The following is a 10,805-nucleotide window of genomic DNA, read 5'->3' as shown; positions in this document are numbered from 1 at the left end:
CACCCCCACCCCTCTCCTTGTCTGCCCTGGGGACAGAGATCTGCACTGAGAAAGACACAAGGGTAGAGACCAGGTACAGAGTTGGAATTGGTTCCTTTATGGAAAAACTGAAAATATAATAAAAATTAAAATAAAACCAGTTTTAAAAAAGCCAGCCCCTGGAGTTTCTACCTCCTGCCTCTGGCCCTCCAGAGGGATGAGGCCCCAACCCCAGGGCAGCAAAAGGATGAGGGCTTTCTGCCCCTCCTCTCCCCCCATTCTATCCCATCTTCATCTCCACAGTGGGGGCCCCCGGGAGGAACCAAACCTGGGTAGGGGAGCAGGGACCCAAGGCCCGGTGGCCCAGGGAGGGGGGCTTGGTGTGCACCCAGCCCCAAAGCTCCCGGTCTGTAGTGTGGGCATGGGCAGGGCCCCTCCTGGCCTGGGCTCAGTGGGGTGGCAGCTGTTAGTTCCAGATCTTGAGGAAGGAGTCCCAGGAGCCTGTGGCCACAGCCATGCCATCATCAGTGACCCCAAGGCAGCTCACGCGGTTGTCGTGGCCAGCAAGGACACCTGTGTGGAAAGAACATCAGAACCCCCACCGGCTGGCAGCCCCGGCCCCCCGCCCGGCCCCAGCGCACCTGCACGATCACCCTTCATGGCGTCCCAGATGTTGCAGTTGAAGTCGTCGTAGCCAGCGAGCAGCAGCCGGCCGCTGCGGGAGAAGGCAACAGAGGTGATGCCGCAGATGATGTTGTCGTGGGAGTACATGAGGAGCTCCTGGTCGGCCCGCAGGTCAAAGAGGCGGCACGTGGCATCATCAGAGCCCGTGGTGAAGGCGTAGCCATTGGGGAAGAACTGCAGGACATGGGACCAGAGTGGGATGAGGGCACAGCAAGGCCAGGAGCCTGGCAGAGACAGGCCGGCCCAGCTCTGTCCAGAACTTACAGCCACGGCATTGATGTCTGATTCGTGGCCAATGAAGGTCTGTCGGCACATAGAATCCCGAACGTCCCACAGCTTGATGGAGGCGTCACAGGCACCTGACACAAAGGTGCGGCCATCAGGGGCCAGCGACAGGGACATCACATCTCCACTGTGTCCGGCAAAACCCACCGTCTGCTGTCCTGTCTCAATGTCCCAAAGGGCACTGGAGAGATGACAGGAAGAAGGAAGGGGTCAGAGAGAGGTCCCTGCCCCCCTTCCCCTCCAAGTGAGCCCAGCCCTGACAGAGCCTCCTCCAAGGAAGGGGCATGGGGGGGGGGGGGGGGGTTGGGGGGGAGCCACTGGGTCACAGGAAAGGGAGGCAGAGTGTTCAGAAGCCCCTCACCCTCTCAGGGCATGTATTACATGCTAAGCACCAAGGCAGGGGCCCCCCAGGGAGGAAATACTGGTGAGCCCTGACTACCTAGCCCCGGCAGGGCCTCACCAGGTCGTGTCCCCAGAGCTGGTGATGATTTGGTTGTCATCCAGGAAGCGGCAGCACGACAGGTACCCTGGGGAAAGGGGCTGGTCAGCCGGGTCTCTAAGGGAGGGCAGCACAGCCCCTCCCCCCGCAACAGCACCCAAGCCCTGCCAGGTCCCTCTCACCAGTGTGGCCAGGCAGCTCCCGGCTGACCCTGACATTGCCCTCACGGGTCTTGAGGCTGTAGATGGAGCAGATGTTGTCCAACCCCCCACAGGCCACAAAGTTCCCTGAGGGCGCGTAGGCACAGGTCATGACCCAGGAGGAGCGCAGAGGGATGGCATGGACCTAGAGAGGAGGAGCAGTGCCCAAGGTCAGAGCCAGCCAGGGCCTGCAGCCCAGCCCCATCCAGCCTCGGGCACCACCTCTACCTTGTTGGTGGTATAGCTGTCCCAGATGATGAGCTTCCCGTCCTGGGAGGCGCTGACCAGCAGCCTTTTAAAAAGTGGCAGGGAAGAGGCAGAGGAGTCAGGGTAGGAAGCTCCTTTCGGAGGAAGGACACCTTTCCCTCTTCACCCATCTGGTGGGAGGCCCTCTGAGACTACTCCCAGCAGCAGCCCAGAAGTCCCTGTTCATTCGGTCCGATTTCCAATCCCCTGGGACTGTCTGGGAGCCATGGCCTCCCCAAATATGTCCACAACATGGGGATCCTGTTCATCCCACCAGATCAGCAAGGTTGCAACCCTCACCCCACTCTGCCTGCTATATTCAGCCCAGGGCAACACAAAAGCTCGGCACACAGCCCCAACCACTCGCACACCACACCTTGAATCTGTCCCCCAGTGCATGGCATAGATTTTTGCCAGGTGCCCGCGGAGGGTCCTCCGCGTCCTCATCTGAATTCTCCCCACTGGGTCCAGCCCAGCTGTGATCTGGAGGTAGAAGCAGAATGGGCTCAGGGAGGCTCAAGGTGGTGTGGCCCACCAAGCAGTATGCCTCTAACACTTGCTCCTTCCCTAAACCCCAAGTCCAGCCCTGGATTCATCTCACCTGGGTCAGTGTTGAATCCCCACATGCTTTTCGGGCATCCTGTAAGAGATGGATGGCAGAACCATCAGAGAGGAGAGGCGAGGAGGAGACAGGGAAAGAGGTGACAGGGGAGTGGAGAGAAGACAGCGAGCTACTAGGATAGCCACACACACACAAATCCCTCCCCCCACCCAGTACGTGCAGGCCACCTGGCCCTGCCTGCTCAGCCTCCCCAGCCCAGCGGCCAGGCCCTCACCCGGATCTGGTTCCGGAGCTGCTCAGCCTCCTGTCTCAGTTGCTCCAGCTCACTCATGGCGCCGGGCCCGTGGGGCGGGGTTGGGGGCGGCTGGGGGCCGCGGGACGGGGGCTGGGGGAGACAGCTCCTCGCCGCTGGCCCGAGGCCTGGGGGATGCAGGGCTGACGTCAGGCCCAAGGCCGCCGGAGAAGAAGGGGGGAAAAAGGCGGGGTTGAAGCCCGGCCCGGAAGGGGTAAGCGCCGGTCGGAGGGGGGAGGGGACAGCAACGGCGGCCGCGGTCCCCCAGGCTGAATTGGGGTCTCTGGCACAGAAGGGATGTTGCCCAGGAAGAGCTGACTTCCCCAATCTTCCGCCCCCCGGAAACGGAGCGGGAAGTGCAAGAGGAAGCGCAGGGGAAACCCCTCCCTCGGACAGCAGCTCGGGCGGGACACCCGCGGCAGGAACTGAAGGGGGGGGGGGGACGGAGGAGGGGGGGCGGGGAGAGTCCCTTAGAAAACAAACCTGGCGTCCTCCCGGGCCGCACAGACACCGCCCTCCTAGCACCTAATTTTAAAAGGGGCGGTGCCTCTTTAAATTCACCCCCACACGCCGCACACCCTCCACACACACCCCAGCTTCGACTGGGGTGGGGGAGACCAGAGGGGGAAGCTGGGCTGTTCGTGGGGTTGCCTAGGCAACCGTCACCCGGACTGAGAGCACCTCATTGGTGAAGTGCCCCCACCCTAGCCCTGTTGCCAAGGCAACCGCATCCACGGCAGAGACCTGTAGGGTGGGTGACCCCACCCCCGGCCCCATCGCCCCCGCCCGACCCAGCCTCCCGCCCCGACCCAGAACCGGCCAGGGTGGCTGTTTACAGGATTTGGGAAAGCCGATTGGCGCTAATAGGTTCGGGACGGCTCACCCCGGATAATCCCCGGGCCGGCTGCGCCCCATTAGCCGCCCCCGGCGGGCGGAGGCGAAGGTGGAGGGGAAGGCAGCCCCTAGTCGCTGCTCCCTCCAGCGCCGAGGCCGCCCGCCCCGGCGCGCCCGCAGTAAGCCCGTGGGAGCCGTTCTCGAGTAATTAGTGCTCCGAGGAGAGGTCCCCGGCCCCGAGGCGCGGAGCTGCTCTCTCCCAGGCGCGGGCGGGCGGGCGAGCTGGCGGCCCCAAGCGGCCCGGCCTCGCGCCCTCGGCACCCCAGAAGCCCAGTCCCTGGGCTCCGCGCCGGGACCCCAGGGGCTAGGCTGGCTCCGCTCCAGGGCCCGGAGTCCTGCCCCACTCTTTGGACACCTGTGTGATCAGGCCCTGCACACTGCACTCTGCCGACCCAGGCGTCCCCCACCCAGCTCCCACTTCCCCCAGGCCCTGGGCGTTCCTCTTTCCCCCTGACATTTCCCCTCTGTCAGTTCAGCTTTTTACGCTCGCGCCGGGGGATGCCCCTCCAAAAAAGCGGGGAGTTGGGGGGGGGGGGGGCAGAGTCTCCCACTCCACCGCCCCAGCTCAGGACAAAGCCTCTTCCTTCTAGCCGCCAGCAGCCCAGGCCGGGCGGCAACGCCAGAAGCTGGGGGCAGAAGGAAGCAGGCCAGGAAGAAGCCGCTGGGGGCGGGGGCGACGCTCCCAGCCCTCAGTCCCCATCACTCGCCGGAGCCCCCTCGGCTGCCCCCGGATTCTGGGCATACAGTAGCCGGGGCCCCAAGGAGAAATAGGGGTGCCACCGCCTCCGCGGGTCTGGCGGGGCGAAGGGGAGGGGACATGGGAGGGTCCCGGATCTGGCAGCTGGAAGGCGCGGGCCGGTGCCGCGCTGCAAAGCGCAATGGGCCTGGCCCTTCGGCCCCCACGACCTCCATTTTGCCCAAAAGAAAGCTAGGCGTGGGGTGAGGGCGCCCAGGAGCTGGGCTTGAGGTTAGGGCTAGTAGAGGGAGCAGGGTGCCGAGGTCTCCGGTCTAGGGTAATATGGCCAGAAAACACCGACAGAACCCAAGGGTTCTGAGGGTAGGGTGGAGGCGAAGGGAAGGGTGGCCTCGCGGCCTTGCCTGCCTCTCTGAAGATTCTGGAGTTTTGCAAGGCGAATACCGCCAGAGGTGCAAAGAGGACACGAGGGGTGCTACCCAGGGGCAAACGAGAGGGCGGTGATGGGTGGGGGGGAAAGGGGGCGGGACGGGGCCTACAGAAAGCCCGGAATTTGGCCCCCAAACTTCTCAGGGAGCAAGAGGCAGGAGGGGCTGCGACAGGGTCTGGGGTCAGGCAAAACGCCTCGGACGGTGCAAGGAGCGCGTGCATTACTGGGAACAAGGGTCCCCCCCCACCCCAGTTCCCCTTCCGGGTTTGGGAGCGACGGAGCCAGAGGAAGGGAGGGGAGGTCTAGGGTGTTACGTCCGCTCCCGAGAGGCCAGACCAGGAGACAGAAGGAAGAGAGGTTCCCCCACGGAAATTTGGGGCTGGGGGAGAGAAGGACTCCTTTTGCCAGCGGAGGTACCTGTGGCGGTGGGACTCTGCGAAGGGTCGCTAGAGCAGCGCGGGAGGTCCTGTCTTCCTCCGCGGCGGAGGCGGCAGCGGCGGCGACGCGGATGGATTTCCTCAGTCACCCCAACTCAACCGTCCAGCGCTGCTCTCCCCAGAGCGGAGGGATCCCGCCCGCCAGTGACGCGGCCGTCGCCGCCGCGCCCAGGGCCCGGCTGGGCGAGACCAATTCCTTAGTGGGGGGAGGCCAGAAGGCAAAAGACCACTTAAGGGGCAAGAACTAACCCCGTCACAACAAAGATATCACACCACACTATTTCGACGCAAAACGGACCAAAAAGAACGCTTCGTTTTCTGAAAAGGAGCAGGACATTCCCCCTTGGACTGGAAGAGATGGTATCGGCACGGGGGGGCGGGGGGGGGAGAAACCGCTCTCTGGTCACGTGACCCACCCTCCCGGATTGGGCGGCTCCAGACTGGGTAGGGGAGCTTGACGCCCCAGTTCTGAGTTCGGCACGCCCCTGCTCCAGTGAGACCACGCCCCTCCGAGGTTCAGGACAGAGCTCGAGAGATCCCTACCCGCGCGGGACGGAGCAGTCGGCCTTGAGGCTGCAGAGGGACGCTTCTGAAAGTCCCCGAGGAATGGTGCGGGACCCTGAACCTGAAAATGATGAGAGGAGCCATCCATGCCCAGGAAGTTCCCCAGCGTTGCCCCCTGGGCTTTTGTAGAACTCTACCGGGCTGTATGACACTGTAATAACAACTCCTATTTTTTGAGGTCCATACTTATTTAGTCCTCACGACAGTGCTGTGAATTTAAGTACTGGCATTGTCCCCATTTTATAGTAGTGGAAACAGATTCCTAGGGCTGCAGAGTTGAGATATGAACCAGGGTGGCTTTAGCGACTTAACGTGCAGGGATACCAATACTAACCTCTTGAGTAACCCTCCAGTGGACCCTCCCTGTAAAGGAATGAGAATGAAAGTGTTGCCTTCCTGTCTGCCCTGCAAGTCACGTTGGATTGTTATGAGAGTCTGACGGATTGTGGACATGCTTTGGAAGGTTCAAGTCACCAAATAGCCTTCATTGAGTCCTCATCCAATTGAAAAGTGAAAGTATCAAAACAGACACTTCTTATAGGCATTACAAAAAGTTTTCACAGCACACTATTTTTAAGAAAATAAGAAAACAAAGTCAGTCTTATGCACAAATCCCATGTATGTGCCCTCACCAGTTCAAGGATATATTAGCAGTAGATGATAGATGTCAATTAGGCATTAGCATTTGGAAGGGACCTTACAGGTAATTTCCTCCAGTTTCCTCTCAGTCTACAGATGGACAAAGTGACTTCCCCAAAGTCACTTAAAAAACTGGTAGCCCAGAGGCACCTTGGTGGCTAAGTCGGTTAGTTCGGCTCAGGTCATGATCTCATGGTTCATGAGTTCAAGCGCCACATCAGACTCACTGCTGTCAGCACAGAGCCCACTTCAGATCCTCTCTCTCTCTTTCTCTGCCCCTCCCCCACTTGTGCTCTCTCAAAAATAAATAAAACATTAAGAAAGAAAAGAAAAGGAAAGAAGGAAGGAAGGAAGGAAGGAAGGAAGGAAGGAAGGAAGGAAGGAAGAAAAAACTGGCCGCCTAGGACTAGAACCCAATTTTATTAATCTCTGTAGTACATCTGACAGTGCTTCCTCTTGCTTTGCTTTCCATGCTAATACGCTTCTTTGAATTCGTTCAGCAAATATTCACCTAAGTCCCAATGATGCATCAGGCACCGTCCTGGGCACTGAGGATATGACCATGAACTGTGAACCCTCCTCTGCCTGCAGGGAGGTTATAATCTACAGAGGAGGCAGTGGTAGATGATCGTTGGAATGACGATCAGTGCTGGTGGCTTGGAAGTGCATTGACTAAGAGCAGAACACTGGCGGGGGGAGGGTGGAGATCAAAAATTTTAAGTTGAGACATGTTAGGTTTGCAGTGCCTAGGAGAGGTGCTCAGAAGAATACTCAGAGGGTGGTTGTCAATGCAGGTCTGGGGCTCCGCAGAAGAGTATGAGTTGGAATAGAGCCTTAAGAATGAGTGGCGTTTTAGAGCAGATGAAGTCATAAAGAGGTTCAGGGAAAAGACAAGATGGCCTAAGACCAAGCCCTGAGGAACTCCAACATTAGAGGTCAGGCAGAGCAGAGGAAGCTGCCAAAGAAGAAGCCAGAGAGCTAACAGGAAAATCAGGAGAATGTGGAGTTCTGGAACCCAAAAGAAAAGAATGTTCCAAAAAGGGAATGGTAAAACTGTTTTGAATGCTGCAGAGAGATGAGGCAAGCCTGCACTGGGAAGTGTGCATGACATTGAGAAACAGGCAGGCCGTGAGTGACTTTGTCAGGAGCCCTTGCAATGAATGCTTTTCCTGCAATAGGTTGAGGGTGAGAAATGAGGCAGTGGAGACAAAGTGGCCAAAGCTCTGAGAATCTTGTCTTGGAGGGGGTGTACAAAGGTGGGGCAGTGGTGAGAGGAGAATTTGAAATAAAGGTATTTGGGTTTTGGTAGGAGCTTCTTTAGATGATAATGGGAAGGATGGGGTTTGGGGGAGGAGAAGGATATACAGGTAGCCAGTGGACGACCAACTTCTCTGAGAAAGCAGAAGCCCTAGAGGACATGTGGAGACACTGACTCTCACGAGTCATGGGACACTTCCTCCTTCCTCTAACTCTTCTTTCTCAGGCTTCTCCTTGGTCCTCTCGTCCTCCTCCGCAGGGCATCTGTAAACATAGTTTCTACAGGATCCCAACGTCAGCCTCCTTTTCTCACTGGTGACTTCCTCTATTACTGTGACTTTAACTATCCCCTAATTGCTCATACCTCACAAAGCTCCGTCTCCAGCCCAGATATCTCTCCCCAGATGTAGACTTGGTGTATGTCCAACTGCAGCCTGAATATCATCATCTGGATGTTCCCAGACAGTGGTGGGCTGGAGTCAGCTTGTGCCAGTTCAGACCAGCTCACAAGAGCCCAGAGTGCACCTCTCTTCCCAACTCCTTGTTTAGTGAAGTCAGGTTGATTAGCAGTAACTTTTAATTGTCAGGGTGGGAGTAGTTACACCATGGAAATTGGGAGTTGCTTCAGATCAGAGCTGCCTTTGCCTGAAGGGCTGATTGTTAAAACCTTTACTACACACCTCTGATCACAAACATGTCACATTCAACACATTCAAAACTAAATTAATCCTCTTCTACCCCACCCCACCCTGCCCAACCCTGCCCTTTCTCTGAATCTCCTGGCCTAGTTAACAGTGTCACTATCCCCTCAGGAGCTTCTCACTCCCTCATTCCCCATATCCAAAGGTGGTCAAGTTACTGTATAGGCCAAGCTGCTATAACAAAGAATCCCAAAAATTCAGTGGCTGAAGAGATCACTTTAAAATAGATCCTCCAGGACTGTGGGGACATCTCTGCCATGCTGAACCCTAGCTTCCATCTCCGTGTCTATTGGGCCCCAAGCAGCTTCCACAATCATACCTGAATTTCGTCCATTGGGAAGGGGGGTTAGGGTGGAAAGAACAAGTTCTTTCCTGCTAAGCAGAAGCACTAACTTCTGCTCAGAGGTTGGCCAGTTGCAAGAAAGGTGGTCTTTCGTCATACACACAGCTAAAACGGTATTAATAAAGAAAAAAGGGAGATGGCTGGTGATATAAGGCTAGCAATCCATGTCACTGGTGGCTAAATCTTGTCAATGCTACCTTTTGTATATTGCTGAAATCCATCCCTTCTACGGTATGCCAAATGCTATTACCCTGGTTTTTGCCTATATCCTGTCCTCTAGGACAGTTCCTCTCTATTCATCTACCAAATAGCTGCCAGACATATCTTTCTAAAATGCAAATTAGATCATATAACTTTGCTGTTCAAAACCATGCATTAGTTCCCTATTGGTTCCAGGAGAAGACCCAAACTTCTTTGCATAACACACAGGGCTGGGTCTTGTCCCCTCTCAGAATGGCTTCCACCCCAACTCCAGTTCTATTTCCTTTTCAGCTGGGGAAATCCAGTTTATTTTCTCAAGCTTCTTTTGAATATTGCCTCCCTGACCACACTGTTGTCTGTGCCCCACTGCAGTGCTGGCTCTGTCCCTATTGCAGCCTTTACTGGACTGTTTATTTCTGGGCCCTTGCCACCTGCACTAGGCAGGGGCTCCCTGTGAAGCCAAGACACTTGATTTATCTGGCAGAGGACTGGGACGGGGGGGGGGGGGGGAAGGGAGCCCACCAAAGCAAGGAACAGACCCTCACAAGATGCCAAATCATGTCCAAGGTGTGGGGTCTGAGGGTCCTGGACCTACTGCTTTTGACATCATTACCGGGTGTTCAGGTTTGGCCAACCTGACTGTGGGCCTGGAATGTGCGAACCTCCAGATGACTTTATTGAATTAATTATTTAACCCTCCATCTTCCAGGATAGATATAAAACCTTAGGAGAGTCACATCAAGTTATATGAGCCATTTTATTCCTGGTGTCTGCAAGACACCTTGAGAACATCCTTGAAATTAATAGAAGCATAGCAACATTTTCCCCAGGATCAATACTTTTCACATGTCGCAGTTCCAATCTCAGCTCTGTCATTTACCAGCTGAGTGACCTTGGGCAAGTCACATAATCTCTCCATGCCTGTTTCCCCTACAAAATGGGGATAATAATCAGATCATGATGAGAACTAAACTACTTAACATTTATAAAGTGCTTATAACAGTTGTTTTAAAAAACTTAAAAACAGATGTTTTGTGTTTGCTAAATAAAAATAGAGTTTAGGCATGAACAAATTGGTCTTTGACTACTTTTCCAGTCTTATTTCCCCCTAACTCTGGTTTCTGCCACCAGCTCATATGCAACCCTCCTTCAAGACTGAGCTCCTAACTCCATATAGGCCACAAATGTTCATGTCTCTAGAACTTTGCACATGCCAGTCTTTGTGTGGAAGACCTTTCCCACCTTGTTCACCAGTGAACCCTATTAGTTCTTCACAATTCAGCTCAAACTTCACTTCTAGGAGCCTCTCTAGACTCTCAGAGACAGGCAGCTCCTCCCTCCTCTGGGCCCCCATTTCACCCCACTTACATGCATGTCTGAGCTCCCCACTACACCAAAACTTCTCTAGAGCAGGGATATATCTTATGCATTTCACTATTCCCATGCTTCGCACAAAGATGTTTGTTGAATCAATGAATGGACAGTGAAATAGAGTAATAATATTTTACCTTAACCACTGACATAATATGACACAATCATAATACAATGGAATGACAAATGAAAATTGGCCACCGTTGACTAGGAGGTAAATCAAGTCCAGTTGTGTAGTCGGCCAGCTATAGTTTTTCCACCAACTATGAGAGGAACATTCACTTCTTATTACAATACTACAGATTTCCAACTTATGAATAATAAGCTTTCCTAAGCTTCAAAAACTCCCCAAGAGCATTCTTAGGACCAGCGCTTACTGACTAGTCCTGTGTGCCTAGCTCTTAGCCAAGCACTTGGTTCTGGCATCAGATTGAGTCCTTACCACCAGCAGTACTATAGATGGGGACAGTGAAGCTTGGACCAGGACACAAAAGTGTTATGAAATAAGGTCATCTCTCAACTGGCTGATAAGAGGTGTAAGTTCTAGTCCTGGCTCTGCCCCAGTGGGCTCTGTGACCCAAGACAGG

At 55.3% G+C, this 10,805-nt stretch overlaps 1 protein-coding gene across 1 annotated transcript; it reads right to left on the bottom strand.

Annotated features, from left to right (window-relative positions):
• Positions 1-74: 74 nt before the first annotated feature.
• Positions 75-5,280, bottom strand: GNB2 (G protein subunit beta 2). The gene is made up of 10 exons (XM_086692744.1): positions 5,123-5,280; positions 2,670-2,815; positions 2,435-2,473; positions 2,210-2,316; positions 1,816-1,879; positions 1,570-1,732; positions 1,409-1,475; positions 928-1,129; positions 621-837; positions 75-552 (listed from the first exon to the last, which is right to left on the bottom strand). Exons 2-10 carry the CDS (start codon positions 2,724-2,726, stop codon positions 446-448), a joined length of 1,023 nt encoding a protein of 340 aa, XP_086548870.1. The 5' UTR covers positions 2,727-2,815; positions 5,123-5,280; the 3' UTR covers positions 75-445.
• Between the last annotated feature and the right edge of the window lie 5,525 nt (positions 5,281-10,805).

The sequence above is a fragment of the Puma concolor genome, chromosome E3 (assembly GCF_028749965.1).
Source record: "Puma concolor isolate L17-30 chromosome E3, mPumCon1.1.hap2, whole genome shotgun sequence".
Lineage (NCBI taxonomy): Eukaryota > Metazoa > Chordata > Mammalia > Carnivora > Felidae > Puma > Puma concolor.
This window is presented reverse-complemented; position numbering and strand designations above follow the sequence as displayed.